The 19,385-nt window shown below is 48.3% G+C and overlaps 1 protein-coding gene across 1 annotated transcript in view; it reads left to right on the top strand.

The window, feature by feature from the left end:
* cspg4 (chondroitin sulfate proteoglycan 4) overlaps nt 1-19,385 on the top strand; it is a 65,952-nt gene that overhangs the window by 33,141 nt on the left and 13,426 nt on the right. Inside the window, exons 2-6 of the mRNA XM_056598522.1 lie at nt 3,956-4,119; nt 4,860-8,426; nt 9,237-9,425; nt 9,814-10,095; nt 15,558-15,734. Coding sequence (XP_056454497.1) covers nt 3,956-4,119; nt 4,860-8,426; nt 9,237-9,425; nt 9,814-10,095; nt 15,558-15,734 — 4,379 coding nt within the window. The remainder of the gene's footprint in view (nt 1-3,955; nt 4,120-4,859; nt 8,427-9,236; nt 9,426-9,813; nt 10,096-15,557; nt 15,735-19,385) is intronic.

The following is a 19,385-nucleotide window of genomic DNA, read 5'->3' as shown; positions in this document are numbered from 1 at the left end:
TAACAGCGAAACACACTCCACAATGTGGCCTGTGTCATTGGGCTAGGACGGTGGTGTAGTCTTTGTCAAAGAAGTATTCCTCTGGCCCTCCAAACATGTGGGCTGGCTTGGCAAAAATGAGGACCTGGTAGAGTCAAGGCTTGTCTTTATACTCTGCTTACATAAAACGTTGTGTATGCGGCGAGCGACTGACTCATCGTCACGATGTGGTGGCAGGACGCAGGGCCGATTGTCTTCAATGGACTACACTCTGTGGTTGAACGTCCCTTTGCTTTGCCTCCCTCCCACTCTCCATATCTCTCTCACTCGGTCTCCTTCTCTGTATTTTTCTCTTTATCCCTGTCTTTATATCATATCCCTGTCTTTGAAACGTCTCCCTTTTTTCTTTCGCACCTTTTTTCCATTGGTCTACTTCTCTTTCTCACACTCTCTTTAGCTCTCTTACTTTCACTCACCCTTTGTATCGTCCTTTCTGACACTCCCTCCTTCCATCCGTCTCCTTGTTCCATCCCTGCTCCGTCTCTACCTTTCTTCCTCTCCCTCTATGATTATATGTCCCTCTCTGTCACTCTCTCTTTCTCTTCCCTCTCTCCTTCCTGCCCGTTTCCTCTCTCTCTCTCTCTCTCTCTCTCTCTCTCTCTCTCTTTCTCTCTCTCTCGCCGTAGCTTAGCATTTCTCTGCACATGTGTCTGCAGAGGGAGACCTTCAATGCTGGATGGGCAGAGAGAAGGAGAAGGGAAGCAAGGGAGAGAGAGAGAGAGAGAGAGAGAGAGAGGGTGGGGGGGGGGGGAGGGACAGACGGACGGATGTACAAGGGGCTGATTCATCCGACGGTCGGGGAAACACTGAGCGCCTCTTAGTTTCCGGCGTGCACTATAAATACAAGCTCGTTCAGTCATCAAAATCAGAGCCATCTGCATTGGCCTCCAACCAGGATCCCAGCGGACGCACAGTCAGTGCAGTGTGAGGGCGGGCGGAGCCATTCAGCCGCGGTCAAAGCCTGCGACCAAGAGCTCGCTTTGGTTCATTCTGTCTCAAGGTGGAAACAACAACCACCTGCCTGCGTGTGCGGTGTGGTCGCACACGTGCAACAACACACTCAAAGCACACACACACGCACACACACACTCACTCTCGGCTCTATTCTGTGTGCTGGTGTGTGGATGTGGCTCACCACGAGGGCCCACGCCTTTGTTGTCGCGCGTCATGTCTGAAACAGCCGCCGGTCGCAGAGCGGGGCCACGGTGTGGCGGCCGTGGGCTGGGCTGAGTCGTATGAGAGTCATAGCCAGCCGTGTGAGTGTGTGCATGGTAGACTTGTGGTTGGATCAAAGTCTCTGTGTTCCAACCTGTACGCAGCCTACCTGTGGAACCTCCTGGAGCGAGATGTCAAGATGTGACCTTGTTGATTCATTAAATGTATCTAATGTGAGTAGACATAGGTATCACATGTGGATACAGATGCGGCATCTAGATATTGCAGCATTTCTTTCTCAATCGCATAGTGAAGGCTGTTTTTTGAACACATGGCTGATCCCATTCAGCCGCTAGTGCTGGAAAAGGAAACAATACATTGTTTCGGCAAGAATTGTTTTGCCGCACCGTATCAAAACATTATATTGCCTGCTATCCACAGCTTGGCCTAGCTTGATGGACAAACTAATGAACACCAGGTAGAGGTTTCATGCAGAGAGTAGCTCTATTGTTTCTCATTAAAATATCCTCTTTATCCTTTAGGCGAGAGCAGTAGCGAGCTCAGCCTGAACCAGAACCTCGCCTGGCAGTATTGCCTTGGCATTGCTCCCTTTCTGCCTCTCTCTAGCCCTTTATCCCGAAGCTCAATGAACAGTTCCCTAAAAGGCTCAGCTTTAAGCACTATGATGCTTATTGTGATTTCGTTTTTATTCTTTAATGCTGTTGTCTTCAGCAAAGTCCTTGTCTTCCTCTGGTTAGTTTTCAGCCCGAAGGCTCCATTCAATTAGCACTAGCTCGCTCCCTTTTTTGGCATCGCCTTCGGCACTGCTCTATCAGTCTGCCGACGTTGGCATCCAGGAAACTTGGGGTTTGTAAAAGACTATATGTTGTGAGATATATTTTCGTCGATAGTTCAGTCAAGGTTTTCTGAATCAACGCTATGTTGCTTTGTTGTGTAGTGTTTATATTTTCGTCTTTGTTCAAAAGTTTACTGAATCACATCAAACAATCCCTCATCTATTGTCATTGGATTTTTTTTTATTTCAATTATATTTTATTAGATTATTTGTTAAAAACGGAATTCCAAATTTTTTATCTCAGGTCTATTTCTGCAATGTGGCTTGTCTAGTAGCTTGGCTAATAGACCAGACCTTTAAAGCCAAACAATGACAAAAGCCTCATCTGTAATCTGACAGTTATTCAACACAGATGGGCCACCAACGATTTGCCGCTTGCTCCTCAGAACAGCAGAAGGGTGTATTGAAAACGTAGCCGTCTGTACTCATCTCTCCGTTCGAGACGGTTCATCACTAACCAGCGCTCATGACAGGATCGCCTTGGAGCCGAAAATCAGACGCCTCTTCGTGTAATCACAAAGCATGGGCGCGACGATAAAGGCTTTGTTTATTTGTCCATTCGGAGACGAGAGACACTGGCTGTGTTCACACATCCGTGGCAGAATAATTCATTTCCAAGATGGGAGACAAGATGTGAAAGAGAAAATGAACTGTGAGGTTTCAAGTTGTCTGTATACGACAACCTTTGGAGAGGTTGCCCTTGTCAACGCACACAGACACACACCATACACCCGGGGTCTGAGTGCTGAGTGCTGGAAAAATAGTTCATCCTTTTATAGTTACAGAATGTGGACGTGTACTTTGTTTGGTGACGTTATTCATATGAAAAAGCAGACATGTCTATGGTATGATTATAGGACATTTGGTATGCTGGCGTTTCGCCTGATCTACGAGCAGGCTGCACGATGCGTTGCTCTATTTACTTTTTAAGAGAAACCCTTTGTCCCACACGGCCTTATTGGAATTCTGAGGTTCCTCTGACGCAGCAATATCCACCCCTTATTCCCCATGTCCCACATAATGTTCCGCAGGGCCTTCAATGTCTTCCAACAAAACATCTATCGCTTGACCTTGCACCCCTCTGCCAAAGCACGCAAGTGTCTGTTGCGGAAAAGCCCCACCCCCGTAACATTTTCTCTCTGTTCCGACTTGGCTGTGGCTCCGGAAAACCCAGTCATCGGAATCACTGATCTGGAGCCGGTCCAGTCGCATTTCTGAGCATGACCATGGGGAAATCACTCCACTTCCTCCATGGCTCGAGTTTTTGTCGAGAGGCCTCCCGAGGGCATGGGTTCTCGAGGCAGGTGGCGACATTTGCATATCACTGGAGTGGAGACAACTCAAGCCTGGGAAATCCTGCAGCTCTGTGGTGTCATTGTGCCAAGCGGAGCTCTCAGGGGCTAATGAGTGATGTCTTACTGAGAGAATCCCTTTGAGGTCAGGAGAGCCACGCTCAGGCCGGTCGCAGCTGGCTGGGGCTTGATAACGCCGCCACAGTTGATCCGGAATTAGGTTTCCTTGCTCTCATGCAATGCTGCAATGCAGGGGAAGAAGGATAACAACAGACAAGGTCTGAGGATCCAATCATGAATCCCTTGGTCATCAGAGGCTTTATGATCCCAACGAAGTGTCCGATTATTTGCATACATCTCAGTCTTACCATTGGGTGACTTGTAAAACAAACTCCAGCATTTTGAGACAGGGAAAAATGAATTGGTGTGACACTACGTGTACCCGAAAAGCTTTTAATGATTCTAAAATATCTGTTGTTTTCCCTTGCTATGCATTTTAATATTCAACAATTCTTTCACATAGCCTACTTGACAAAACATTTTTTTTAATTTTTCAGCAGTCAGATATTGTTAATGTTATCGTTGTTCACTCTCTTCCATCTCTGCTTCACAGTGTCCTACTTCGGGGACAGCAACTGCAAAATACAAGCCATCCAAGATGTCTCCACCTTCCAGCTGTCCCTGCAGTTTAAGACCAGCCGCCGCAGTGGCCTTCTCCTATTGGCTGCCGGGATGGAGGACTACATGTTCCTGGAGCTCCAGAATGGGAAACTACAGGTGAGACATGTGGACATTGCAAGGTTAGAAGGCTGTCCTTGATGCAGCTTCTCCAAACAAGGGAAGATGGTAGTTAAATTACAATTACAATACAATTATGATTTCGCCATGGCAGAGCATGGCGCTAAAGGGGTTCAGAGTTTGGTTCCCAGTTCAACCATGCTGGAAAAAAAATAGCATTTTCAGAATCCTTTACTTGTTTCCATATTTTTATTCAAAAGTGTCTGTGAAAGATAATATTTGCTATTTGTCTCAACGCATCATAATAATTTCCTGTTCTTCATAATGAGAACTTATTCTCTTTCCCCGAATAACTCACTGTGTACCCAAGTATCTATTTCCACAGGTTGATGAACAATAACTGTATTTTTTGGATGTAATAGTTCAACTCTGAGTAAACACACTCACCTAACCTTCACGGTCAGTGGAGCGGTTCTGTTGTTAAATTTCATCCCTGATTATATCATTTGGACACAGAATCCTGGCCTATACCATGCAAACAATCGTTTTATATTGTTATATATTTTATATTATAAGTTGTAGCGTACTCAGTTGACATTGTAAAGCCTGATGACGTAATCAAATTTTCAATGAATATTCTAGGCATCAAATAAGTATAGATGCCATCTATTTCATCCATCAAATAATCTGCATCGAATAAACCAACAAAATAATACATTTATAGACGATAAATTGTATAGTATTTTAAATTGTATTCTGTCACCTTTGTCTCTTCACAGGTGCGCATGGACATGGGCGCGGGAGAGGTTACGCTGTCCTCTTCTCTCGGAGTGCAACTGAACAACCTTCTGGAGCACCACGTCTCCGTCACCCTCCAGGACTCCAAACTCACCATGACCGTCGACAAGCTCTACCCCACGTTCGTCCCGGTGACGGGCGCCGACGAAGAGGAGCTCAACATCGACCTGGGTGTGTGGCTGGGTGGCGCAGGAGATCTGGAGGCCCCGTTCCTTAGCAACGCCATCCCACCGTTCCGAGGCTGCCTGACCGACCTGAAGTTCGAGTCCCACGGGTTTGACATCCTCAGCTCAGAGCATAAAGAGTGCCACGACACCAAAGAGTCCTGCAGCGGGGAGTTTGAGGCCGGCGACGGCGAGGCCACCAGCTTCGTCAGCCCTGATTCGTTCGTTTCTTTTCCCACCTGGAGCGGAGCGAGCGGGGCGGGGCGTTCCTTGGAATTCCTGATGAAAACCACGATCGAGGACGCAGTACTCGCTTTCCATCCCGGCCGTGAATCTGATTTCATTGCCATAGGTGTGGTAGGGGGCTTCCTCAAAGGTGTGGTGGACCTTGGGAAAGGCATGCAGGTTCTGGACAACACCCAGGTCAAGCTGGATGACGACCAGTGGCACAGAGTGAGGCTCCAGGTGGACCAGACCTCACTCGTAATTAATGTTGATAGCCAGGCCAGCACCCTCACACTGGACAGCTCACAAAGTTTGGACTTAGTAGGAAATCTATACTTGGGTGGGATCCAAAGGAAGATGAAAGATGTGTTCCAGGAAAGTGGCATCTTGGATCGCATGGAGGTCGAGATCACATCGGAGTCTTTCATTGGCTGCTTCGGAGAAATCAAAGTGAACCAGAAGGACAGGAGTTTGCAGGATGCTTTGGTGACTAAGGATGTGCAGGTGAAATGTGATGGAGAGGACTATGACTACTCAAGCTACTATGACTCAGAGGCGACCACCACCGCAGCCCCTGTTCGGATTCGGTACGACGACGTGGACCCAAACGAACGCCACTGCTATCCCACCGAGGAAATGCCAGAGGCTTTCCGGAATATCACCAAACTCCTTGATGTCACCCCACTGCTGGTGACCGAGGGTGGCGACGCCTTCCTGGACATAAGCAACCTGAGACCCACATTCGATTTAAACGCGGTAGGAATGCGGCAGTCTCAGATCATCTTCACCCTCAAGAGCGATCCCTGGTATGGACTTATGGATATGGATCTCAATACCAAACACACCAAAAAGTTCACCCTGCTTGACGTTGTCAACCAAAAAATTAAGTACCTTCATGATGGGAATGAAAAGTATGGGGATCAAATACTGTTGGAGGTGGCCGCCTTCAGTAACGGCTACATACCAGAGTGTCTGAAAACGCCACGCGAGTACACACTTCCGGTGGAGGTGGTTCCTGTCAACTCCATCCCACAACTTGGCGGTGGAGACATTCTGGTCACAGAGAGGGGTAGAACACGCCTGAGTTCCGATGTCATTCAAATAGTGGACACTGACTCGCGTTGCGATGAATTGAAGATAACAGTAACCTCAGCACCTTCAAGGAACATTTACCTTGAAAATGACCAACAGCCAGGGAGACCCATTTCAGAGTTTACATGCAGGCAGCTGAAAGACGGCCTTGTCTATTTTGTTCACAAAGGGGGCAATGTGGAGGACATTACCCTTGATGTATCTGATGGCCATTCAGTCAGTCAATCCACAACATTTAAGTTGTCTGTGACTGTACCACATATGACCGTAGTTACCAATACTGGCATTGTATTGTCTCAGGGAAGCAACGCTACCATAGGTGTTCAACAGCTGTCTGTCATTGCTAATCCTCGTGAGGGAGATGTTGTTTATAATGTCACGCAACCTCTGCGGTACGGGGAACTGGTCATAATTACTAGTAACGGCATGCCCAAACAGATCACCTCTTTCTATCAATCAGATTTGGATCAAGGCAGGGTTCGATATGTTAGCACTGACTCAAGTGACCAAGAAAACAATGTTATCGACCATATTCAGTTTGACATCCACCTGGGGCAGGTTTCCAAGTGGAACAACACTCTTATCGTCAAGATCCTTCCCGCTCCAGTAAAGATTTCTCGCCTGGACCCAGTGGAGGTTGAAGCAGAAAAGGAGTGGTTAGTCTCTCGTTCAGATCTTCAGGCACTGGTCAACGGGCAAATGGCTGACCAACATATGGTCAAATATGTTCTCCTGAAGCCACCAACACTGGGCAGTCTTCGGTTCCGTGGCAGCGAGCTCTCTGAAGGCGACACCTTTACAGGTCAGGATATCCAGAACGACGACCTCAGTTACATGCACAGGGTCCACAGTGCCGTGGAGAGTGTGGATCAGTTCCTGTTCAGAGTGTCCGTCGGGGACCAGCAGTCTCCCATCTACACCATGCCAATTACCATCCTTGCCGACCACAGCGCTGATTCAACTGCCCCTCATCTCACCAATGAAAATTTGGCTGTGTTGCAGGGCGGGGAGGACATTCTGAGCAAGAAATACCTCTGGGTTGAGTCGCAAAGCTCTGTCGATTTTGTGTACCGGGTCACACAAGACCCAAAGCATGGGAGACTTATCAGGGAGTCCCCGCCCGGGCAGCCTAGGTTTGATGGGGGAATACGAGTCTTCAGCAACGAGGACCTCGAGCTGGACCGACTCATTTACAAGCACGACGGCTCCAAGACAGACAGTGATGAGTTCCATTTCACAGCCAGTGACGAGACCAACGAACAGACTGACGCCCAGTCGTCCATGACTGGCGTCTTTAGGATAACCGTTCAATCAAAGAACCAGCATGTGCCCGTGCGGGTCGTCGACAAGACCTTCAACGTGGTCAGGAACGGTCAGCGCTTGCTGACCACAGACGTCCTTCAGTTCAGGGACGACGACGCAAACTTCAATGACACCCAGATCGTCTACGCTCACGAGGGAATCCTGTCGGGGCAGCTGGTTTCGGCGTCCAACCCCTCCCAGCCCCTCTTTCGCTTCACCCAAGCCGACCTGAGAGACAAGCACATTCTCTTCGTGCACAACGGAGCCGACCGCGATCACTTCCAGCTGCAGGTGTCCGACGGGCTCCACCAGACGACCACGCGGATGGAGCTGCAGGCCGGCGATCCCTACCTGCGTGTGGAGAACAACACCATGGTGGTGATGGACCACGGCAGCACCAAGACCATCGACACTACGCTGCTGAGCGCAGACTCCAACCTGGACGTCCGAGACGATGGCGAGATCGCCTTCGAGGTGACGTCTTCGCCCAGCGACGGCAGGATCATCGTGAGCGGCATCGAGGCGTCGAGGTTCACCCAGGAGGACCTGAGGAAGGGAGTCGTGTCGTATGAGCACAACTACGAGAGCTTGAGGTCCAAGGACTCCTTCGGGTTCACTGTTCGAAGCAAGGGTTATTCACAAGAAGGCACATTCAGGATAAAGATATTCAAACAAGGGTATCTCTCTCAACCGGATGTGGTCACCAACGAGGTCCTCATCGCGTACGAGGGGGAACACACCGTGGTCGACCAGGATCATCTAAAGGTACTGTTTGTTTGCTCTATAATTATGCTTTAAACTGTATAATAAAACTGTATATCATAATTACTCTTTTAATGAGCCTACCTACACTGTACGATGTGCATATGCTTTCGTTTAGCGAGGCACTATTTATAAACTCATTACTGCCTGACTGAATACAATGTTATTTCTAACTTCTGCTTTTCTGCTCTGCTTGTGGAACATGACTCACACGACTCAAACACTGTCTCATGAGATTGTACAATATTTGTTTTGCAACTCTCTCAGATTCCCATTGCAACCACATGCAACCGCCACATGTTATACTGAACATACTGCTTTTAATCTTGTTTATGTACTCAATTGCACTCTATTAAGTGTTGAAAACTGAGCAAAAAGTATACCCTCAGGGCGTTTCTGGAGCCCCCTGTAATTTATAAGATACAGTCTGCTTGCACTCCATCTTAAAAGTAAATTATCTGAGCTTAATGTGTTTATGTAGACTTTGACGATAATGAGAAAGAAAACATTCAACAAACTGTTTGGAAGACAATGTGGAAAACCCCCATTTTACTATAGAGTAATTTAGCACTATACCCTTTTATCCAAAGCAACAGCAGATTTATCTAAGGGCCAGGTCATTTATGAGCAGATTCCAATCACGCCTTATGCTCTAGGACAATGTACAATCTGATACGAACCCAGAATCGCTATTCTACTATTAGACCATGGTCCACAAATCTTCTTACTGCCTCTGCACCAACCCTTTATCATGAACCCTTCTGAGCTACGTGAATACCCATTGTGTAAAACCTTTGCTTGTGCATCTTTCAGGTGGAACAACCAGACATCCTGCCCTCAGAGATGGTGTTCACCATCAAGGGGCTCCCCCGGCTGGGTCACGTTGTCATGTTGGTGAACAACTCGGACAGGGCCGACACCATGGTGCTCGACTACTTCCACACGTTCACCCAGGACGACATCGACGAGGGCCGAATCCTCTACGTGTCCGCCTCACAGCAGGTCGGTCGATCGTCCCAGCTTCTCCGTCCACCGCATACCTCCCTGTCATGAAGGAGTAGCAAGACACATCCGATGATACCATTTAATCATTTAGTAGAACCATTCGTAGGGGTAAGGCAGCCTATTGCTGAAGGATGCCTACAGGTTCTGTGACATACATCAAACCCAGTAACCTTTTCGTGGGAATCGAACATCCATACACCCACTAGCCTGCACGTCCTCCTACTAATCCCAGATGAGAAATGTGGTAAATGCGTTTCAATTCCAGCACACGTAGACCCAGAAGTGCATGATTAAAGCAGTCTCAAACGTCCAGGATGTGGTTCATGCCTTATGCCCTCTGCTCTCGCTAATGGTTCTCCCAACATCCGGTCCGGGGCCTTTCCAGGGCAGTGACGTCTTCCGGGTGGACGTGAGCAACGGCTTCACCAGCGTGGAGAACCTGGAGGTGACGGTGAACATCGTGCCACGATTCATCCCCCTCCACGGGAACAACTTCACGGTGAAGGAGGGGCTGGGCGTGTCCATCAATACGGAGATCCTCAACATCTCCCACCCCTTCTACGAAGACGCCAACATCGACTTTGAGGTGGTGGAGCCGCCGCGACACGGCGACCTCCGCTACCTGGACAGGACCGTGCATGAGCTGACCTACTTCACCTGGGAGGAGGTGAGCAGGGGACGGGAGAGGAGAAGTTGGAGCTTAGCTACTTCACCTGGGAGGAGTTGAGCCTGAGGGGAGAGGAGAGGGAGGAGCATAACTACTTTACCTGGGAGGAGGTGGGCAGGGAGGGGGGAGGAGAGGGAGGAGCCTAACTACTTCACCTGGGAGGCGGTGAGCAGGGGGGGGGGGGAGGGAGGAGCCTAACTACTTGACCTGGGCGGAGGTCAGCAGGGGAGAGGGAGGAGCTTAATTGCCTCACCTGGGAGGATGTGAGCAGGGGAGGGAGAAGCTTCACTGCTTCACCTGGAACGAGATGAGGAGGGAAGGGACGAGGTGGAGGTGAGGGTGGACGGGAAGGAGGTGCTCAACTTCTTCACCTGGGAAAATGACAAAAGGGGAAGAAGGGAGGAGAGTGAGGGGGGTAGGAGGGAAAGGGAGGAGAAAAGAAAGTTGGGGGGGAAGGGAGGCACGAAAAGACAGAAAGAGCATTCATGATTGCCTGAAGATCCGATACACTAGGGAAATAGTGGTGGGATCTGCGGTCTCACTCAGCATTATAAATGATAATAACCAATGCAACTTTAACAAAAGATATAACAGAGCAACTTCAATTCAATATAAAGGTTCAGGGTTTCTTTCTGGTATTGGCTTGTGGTTTTGGGTCTTCATGAACAAGCAAAAAAACTCAAAAAGAACTCACTATTTTCTCCTAGGATGTGACTCAACACTTCCCACTAGCCCACTAACTACACAGGTTGCCATGGCTACATACTGCATCACAACTACACCATAACTACCCTTTCCTGCTTTCTAATTTCCCCAGTGCGCCTTCTTACCTTCTTTGATCACAAAGTCTCTTCAAGAGAGTGGTCAGCACCGCAGAATACTCTTAACTTGATGTTACATTTTTTCCACTGTACTGTCTCTCTCATGGTTTGTACGTGTAGTTCCAGACAGAACTTGAGAGAGAGAGAGTGAATGAGAGAGAGAGAGAGAGTAGAGAGAGAGAGAGTAGAGAGAGAGAAAGGGAATCCTAAGATTGCCACACGATGATCTTGTCTTCCACCATGTGGTTTTGGGGTAGCCGGTATATATATATACAGTATACAGGGCATAATTACTAGTGGAAAGACATGTATTTGTAATGTTTTAAAGAGGGATGGGTAGTCATGCGCCTTATAGCTCCTGCATGTAGCGCTGTTCTTCTTTGTTCTATTTGCTGCTGCATTGTGGAAAAAGTGACAGGATCCTGGAACCCCCGGAGGCCAAAGGAAAGGGGCCCGATGTGCTTCCATAACAGGAGACCCCTCTCCCCACACTGAGTACTGCCAGACCGTCTCTCTGTATCTCTGTCTCTCTGTCTCTATTACTTTCTCTCTCTATGACTCTCCCGGTGCCTCTCTCTTTCCCTCTCTCTCTTCCTTTCTGTGCTCTGTCTACTCTCGCTGTCTCTCTCTCTTTCTCTTAGGCTACGTTTACATGATGACGGTCTAAACAGAATACGCAAAAGTGGCTTTGCGTCTTCACTTTTTATTCCGCGTTTAGACGAGCGATAGGGCATGCATGCCAGGCGGCTAGGTGGTGCTGTGATACACTATCACACAACACCGCCATGTCTGAGCGCATGCATATAATCTTCCTTCTTCTCTTATCCGTGCCGCAAAAAACAAAAAGATCCTTCTCTGTTCAGTAATACTATCTGTACATATCCTGTACATTTCGTGGAAAGACTACTGTACGCTTGTTAAGGCTGCCAGAGCAGTTTGAAGGTCCGACGCATGGAAATAATCTGACATGTTTGTTTATTTCCTTGCACTGGCACATGTATGTGACGTAAACGCGTACGCGACGTGAGCAGATCTGAGCAGTGTTTTGCGTCTTGGCAGTGTAGACGGAAACGCTACAGCGGAGCGTATTCAACTTTTCCACTCTGGAGGGTGGTTTCAGATTTATGCGTTTTCATGCCCCGAAAAAGCCGTCACCGTCTAAACGAAAGGCACTTCCGATAAAATATTTTGTCGTTTTTACCCGCAAGCGTCCTCGTGTAAACGGGGCCTTACTCTCTCTTTCTGTACTCTCTATCGCTCTACTGTCTCTCTTTCTCTCTCTCTCTCTCTCTCTCTCTCTCTGCTCGTTCTCTCTGCTTAATCCGTCTACTACACTCACTATGTCCTCTATCTACTCTTCCTCTCTCTTCTCTGACTACTTTCATTGTATCTCTACTCCTTCTCTATGTCTCCTCTCTAATCTCAGTATATGTCTCTCTGACTCTCCTCTCTCTTTCTGTCTGCCATGCAACTCCATGGGGCCTGGGGGATGACCCAGACTCAGGTCAATAAGGGTCCCCTTGGACCTGGGAAGAGGAGCTCACACCGTTTGTACGCAGCGTTCCAGATATGGCTATAATAAGTCCACTCCTCCATCTCCCTCTTCTCCTTCCTCCCCCTTCTTTTCTCATACCAGCTGCAGGGTTTTCCTTGTCTTTGTTTATTCTTTCCCGAGACATCAAGACTGCCTTCGCCCCCCCCCCCCCCCCCCCCCCCCCTCCCCCCCGTTCAGTATAATTCCCCCCAATGAGCACCACATTGTCCAGAAATGCACACACTTCAGTTTAAAGCGTATCGCTTCAGCCAGAGTTGTAGCCGTTCCGAAAATGAAAGACGGATGTGGGTTTTGTTCCACATTATCGAAAACGTCATTTGGAGTCGTTCAGGGTGGTGTTCCACTGATGACGAGAACAGTGGGTCTTCTCAAGTAAAAGGCAGGACACAGGGTTTTGTCTGGTGGGCCACCCCACCACCCCCTCCACCCTGATGTTCCTGCCTACACTGGGGCTTCAATCACAGATAACTGTGGCTTTTAGCGCGATGAAGCGTGACCGAGCCCCGTCAGGGTTACGTGAGGGTACACTGGCCCTGGAAACAAAAAGGTACAGTCTGTACAGTAGAGCGAGAGTCAGGCCGTCTGCTGCAGCATTTTGCTGGTATTCTTAGCCTGGGTTTTCGTTTGTTTCGGAGGGTGTGAGGAGCCTCGTGATGTTTGTGAGAGAAGCGTGAACATATGGCGATCACGTGCCCTAGAATGATGCGTCACAGGCGTGCATGCGATCATATTCGCGATATTATTATGCTTGGTATTGGTGATATTAGTGAGTGAAACCCAGCGGAAGAACACGTGGAAGGATAATTGACCTAATCTGGCCCAGAACGCTGTTTGATTAATGAGTTCAATTGTTAATTGGTTTCGGTTCTTGATCGAGTTTCCAATCGCTTCCATCTGTAGGAACGTAGAGGCATGCCACACACACTCCCGAAACTCCTTCCTTTTTTCCTTTCTTTCTTTCTGTCTGTCTTTCTGTCGTTGCTCCTGTCTCGCTGCATTCTCTCAACACATCCAGTCACCCTCATCTGTCCCACTCTGTATGCACAATGCATATCTATAAAGATAATTCAAAACACATGCAACATCTCACAGTTTTACAATCTCAACGGGTAAGACTGAGCCAAGACGATCTAGTTCAAATGATACACACATTGCCACGTTAAAGCCGCGGGCAGACACACACAACTTTGTCCATGTAAATATGGCCACATGTTCTCGAAGCCCCCTCCATTGTTTATTGTGCCAGCAGAGGGAGGGGTTATTGTTCCCCCCCCCCCCCCCCACATCATTAATAATGAGGACGGGGGACCCGGAGTGGGGGGCTATGGCGGTTGTGCTGGTGCTGCCGGTTGGAGAGATGGAGTGGTTATGGGGGGGGGAGTTTGGGGTTGTGGCGCGGGAGATGGAGTCGGGGAGTGGTGGCGGCGAGGGGAGGGGGGGAGGGGGTTCAGTAGAAACATATGGAAGCTATTTGCAGCTTCCTGTGCTCTGGTGCTGGGGTCCCCACATCGCAATCGGCTGGGTATGTGTCTGTGAGAGTGTGTGTGTGTGTGTGTGTGTGTGTGTGTGTGTGTGTGTGTGTGTGCGTGTGCGTGTGCGTGTGCGTGACTGTGTGTGTGTGTATGTGTGTGTTAGGCCAAGTGTGTGTCAGAGAGTATGCGTGCGGCTGTGTGTCTGTGTAAGTCTGTATCTGTGTGTGTCTGATGTGTATGTGTGTGTGTGTATGTGGGGGTCGACACACTCTTTTTCACTCACTTTTTTCTGATAGGTAGGAGAGGATCCACTGTTGTCCACTTACTTTCTTTTTGGACTAAACTAGAGCAGGAATATACATGATGCTGGCGGTCTCTCTCACTCTCTCCTCTCCTCCTCCCCTCCCCTTTCTCTCTCACTCTCTCTCTCTCCATATTTCTTGGCAAGTAACCCAGCGAGTAAATATAGAGAATTAGCTTGGCTGGGTCTCCATCTTCTGTTTATTGTCTGGCGTGTTTGACAATGGAAGAAGTATTTCTTTGTCTCCGAGACTGAGCTGAAGGTTTACTCCTCATCAGGGCTCATTAACCACACTGCAGCCGGGGGTATAAACGACATAATACTGGCACCCTCAGCCAATAGAATATATCCAGCAGTATACTGTTACCTATTACTATTTAGGAGACACTTTAAGCTAATGCCACTTACTTTTGATGCAGAATCATAGCATTGAAGAAAAGGATGCTTTCTGTAGGAATCCCAAGGAGGTAGATCTTGGGGCTCGAACCCAGTAACTTTCTTGTCGGCCTTGGCCCAGATATGCTCCCCTGCTTCACTCTAGAACACTCTTTATAGGCAAATGTCTCTTGATTTCAGATATGGTCAATCTTTACCTGAGCCAGTTGGGCCCAACCTTTGACTTTAGGGGTAACAACACTACATTTTCATCAAGATCTTTGTGACCACCTCATATACAAATGGTCAAAAATAGAGAAATACACATGCAGTGGCTGAGCTAAGAGTGCCAGTGCCAGCTTTATACACAAACGAGACCAACATTCGATCATATAGCAGGGTTCACACCAGGCGTCGCTGTGCGACAGGTACAGCCTTTAAAGCCGACTCTCGAGTTTTAATAGGAGATTATCTTTGTTATTGTGATATGTAAATGTTGTGTGTGCATATATTAGCCGAACAACATCATTCTGGATAATTGGGAATATAAATGCAAGCTCACATGAGGTAGGCCTAGATCAGATCCTTTATTTCTTTTTCACGTTTTTAACTTCAAAGTAATTTAACCGTGTTATAATAATAACTTGACTTTGACCTGTGTCGTGTTGTTAAAAACAAAAACTTGGCCACACTGGGCGAGGAAGCTTCATCCAAGAAACATACCATTTTCATTTATACTGATTAAAAGTCAATATATAGTATAAAATTATAAAAAAAAAGAAGAAATTGGGAAACTAAGATCCAAATAAGATAAATTCGAATGATATTTCGAATGATGAAGTTTCTTCAAACATCACAAAAGCAGCAAGTCATTTTAAGTCTAAAAGGGTATAAGAAGGGGTTCTCACGTGTTGTTGTCTGTGTGTGTCCCCCCGCAGGTGAAACTGGGACATATCGTGTACATGCACGACAGCAGCGAGACCACAGAGGACAGCTTCACGCTCGCCGCCTCGTCCTACGAGATCGAGCGCCGCAGCCTTCCAGTCACCGTGGCGATCACCGTCGAATCCGTCAACGACGAGCCGCCCACGCTGACCCGCAACACGGGGCTGGAGGTAACAGAACTGAGCTAGCATAACGACCACGTTTAGCTGTTTCAGTGGAAACGGGACCCTGAAAGATTTGACGGTTCATTGTTCATCTGCAGAACTCTGAGAGTTTGATTTGGTGGATTTTGGTGGAAGACAAGCAGGGCCGTTTTGTAAAAAAATTAAAATTGTAGATGTATTTTGTAATATTAATATTTTGCTCTAAAAACATAGAAAGATACCCTTCACTTCTCCTCACTTTCAACGGAATGGGAGGATGCAAACATGGCCCTTCTACCATGACTGTGTATTTAAAATCTGCCAAACACTTTATTGGGTCAACTGTTAAATCATAAGTGAAGAAATGTACATGAACAGCAGCACGTCCCTATGCAGCATCACCGTTTAACTGTAGTTAGGCGTTTCGGGACACGACCATCCCTGTGTGTGTGTTTGTGAGCATTAAAAAAAGAAGGGAAAGTGTCCGTTGCGATGATTCATGGTCTCGCCTCCGGAGCGAACCGCCGTTTCAGCGGAGAAACATTCGAGGGTTCCTGATGACGGAGGGGGGGGGGGGCGGGGGCGGTAGGAACGGTTTGGAGCGGGTCATTGGCTGCCGTCCCAACATGGCTGTCGGCCCGGCAGCCAGTTGGAAAAGACGGACTCAGCTCGAAGCGATGGAAAGCCTCCGTGTATGTAATTCAGCAGCCTGTGGCTCCGTCCGTCGCCCTAGCAACCGATATTTTTGGAAAACCGGGACAATCAGGGGAACTGTAGGTTTTCTGGCCTGCTGGGGGGGGGGGGGGGTCCTTCTCCCCCCCCCCCCCCGGAGAACCGTCGGTGGTAATAAGGTGGGGATCCTCTGGCTCGCTTCCAGAAACAAACTCGTGATGTTTGGATGACTTAGAACAGCACAGGAAGTGTGTGTCTGTCTGTCTGTGGGTGTGGGTGTGGGTGTGGGTGTGGGTGCTTGTGTGTGCGTGGGTGTGGGTGTCTGTCTGTCTGCATGTCTCGGTGTGTGTGTGCGTATGTGTGTGTGTATCCCTGCTTGTGTGTGTGGGCGTGCGTGCTTATCTTTGAGTGTGTGTGTGTGGGGGTGTGTTTGCTTGTGTGTGTGTGTGTGTGTGTGTGTGTGTGTGTGTGTGTGTGTGTGTGTGTGTGTGTGTGTGTGTGTGTGGTGTGTGTGGTGTGTGTGTGTGTGTGTGTGTGCAAGCGCATGTGGATGTGTCTGTCTGTGTGTGTGTGCGGGTGTGTGTCTGTCTTTGTGTGTGTGTGGCTGTGTGCGTGCGTTTATGCGTGGTGCTTGTGTGCAGACTATCGGACATGAGGACTAACAAAGGCCATGTTCGGCCTCAGCTCCGGCTCTCCGCGGATGCCCTTGATTGACACCAAGTCACACCCGGAGCCTTCCCCTGCTAGTCCTCCCTGCTCTGAATCTGTCGGTCTGCCCATCTTACCTATTTATCCATCTATCTGTATGTCCTGACCTATATCCATCGGTCTGTCTGTCTGTCTGTCTGTCTGTCTGTCTGTCTGTCCATCTTATCTGTTTATCCATTTATCTGTCTGTCTGTCTGTCTGTCTGTCTGTCTGTCTGTCTGTCTGTCTGTCTGTCTGTCTGTCTGTCCAGCATTTCTGTTTATCCATTTGTCTGTCTGTCTGTCTGTCTGTCTGTCTGTCTGTCTGTCTGTCTGTCTGTCTGTCTGTCTGTCTGTCTGTCTGTCTGTCTGTCTGTCTGTCTGTCCATCATTTCTGTTTGCCCATCTATCTGTAGATCCTATCTCGCTGTCTGTTTTTCAGTCTTGCCTGTATATCCATCTGTCTGTTTGTCTCTGTATATCCGTCCCTCTGTCTGTCTGTCTGCCTGTCTGTCTGTCTGCCTGTCTGTCTGTCTGCCTGTCTGTCCGTCCATCTCTCTGTCTGCGCATCAATTTGAATATCCTATCCATCTGTTTGTCTATATCCACCTGTCTGTCTATCGACCAGCCCTCTTCCTCGCCATCCCTCTGTCAGCCTCTCTGTGTAGCCGTCGTGCACCCGTCCCTCCATCCTACTCCGTGTGTGTGGGTGCTCGCCACATGCCTGTGGGCTGCTTGCAGGCTGGCTGGGATCACATGTCCCGATACCTCTGATTAGAGCGCCTCTTCTAATCCCCTGCTGCTCGCCGCTCTGCGTGGTGTGCATGACAAGCCGGTGGTGGATACAGAGAAAAACAAGACACCTCACGCCCAAACACCAACAGCACGCTGGGCTTCTGGGTCGGGGAACACAAGGCTGATGTAAGCCGAAGACTCACTGGAGAGAGTCCCGCGCCCCCGTTGCCGAGTGGGATAGTTGACATTTATTTAGTTAAGAAGTCATTTTGGCCTGACAAAAACGGCAACATTAAAGGTGACATGTTATACAGACAGATGTGAGTGTGATTAGCCGTTACAAGCCGCTTTTTAAATCTGCCTCTTCTGACATTAAAAGTGCGCGTGTCCCACCAGATGTGTGACGGATAGATGAGCAACGTTTGCTACAGTCCACTGGGTAGGCTGGTAGACTGTCTATCCAGCACATCTAGTTGGGCACGCCCAGAGGCCGACTTTCAAAACGGCTTGTAGCGGCTAATCACACTCACACCTGGTGGTATAACATGTCACCTGTGGAAAAATTGTTAGCTAATCAGTGACATTGTAGGCAGTTCACTGAGTGCAGAGTTTAAGGAGGCTCAGCTCAATGCGTTGCCATGTTCTGAGCATCTCTGGCATTCAAGATGTTTGGGGACCCCTGCTTGTAGCAGCCTATACTGCCCACAAGAGCTAAACTCGAGGCAGTGGTGGGGCAAGGGCCGGTGGTGGTGGTGGTGGTGGTGGTGGTGGTGGTGGTGGTGGTGGTGGTGGTGGTGGTGGTGGTGGCACAAACATGATATTTTGCCTACAGCAGCTTCTCCGCCACATTTCAGAATAAATTACCAGGTAGTGTGTCAGTTAAAATTGAATTTGCAGCCCATCCTCTCCGCTGCTAACTGTATTGATTGTTATATAAACCATCAATTTGTGCGGCCATTTCCAGATTACCTTCCCAAATTGCGTCGGACTGCCGTCCCCACCTCCTGTCAGTAGACTGGCTCAATGTCGCCATCTAGTGTTGCGCTGTGAGAAAATACAACACGCTTATTTCAACTGACTGCTATTGAAATGAAACTAATTTGTTCCATGCAAATGTGCCTTGATCTGCCACCTCTTTCCAAAGTTCCTTTATTTAATTGGTTAAACATTTAAATGTTTAATAGATAGATAATAGATAATATTTTGTTAGATTTTCTGTATGGTTGAGTGAGTATTTAACAACAATATGGACCCTCTCTCTCTCTCTCTCTCTCTCTCTCTCTCTCTCTCTCTCTCTCTCTCTCTCTCTCTCTCTCTCTCTCTCTCTCTCTCTCTCTCTCTCACTTAATTTATATTCTCCTGTGTTTATTAATTGGTCGGTTAACAGCATTGATCTATTGATTGAGGTTGAAGACTAGAATACATATTTGAACTGAACGGAGAGCAATAGAAAGGTGGCACATTCTGCCTAGCAGCAGACCAAAGATGAGATGAGGTGCAATGTTATTTATTAATTAACCACATTGGTCATAGTCTTGGTGTTTCTTCTAATATGAAAGCGGAGCTTTAAAAGTTGTAAATATAT

Source organism: Gadus chalcogrammus, chromosome 9 (assembly GCF_026213295.1).
Source record: "Gadus chalcogrammus isolate NIFS_2021 chromosome 9, NIFS_Gcha_1.0, whole genome shotgun sequence".
In the NCBI taxonomy this organism is placed as follows: Eukaryota; Metazoa; Chordata; class Actinopteri; order Gadiformes; family Gadidae; genus Gadus; species Gadus chalcogrammus.
Note: the sequence above shows the minus strand (reverse complement) of the source record. Positions and strands in the feature narration are given on the sequence as shown.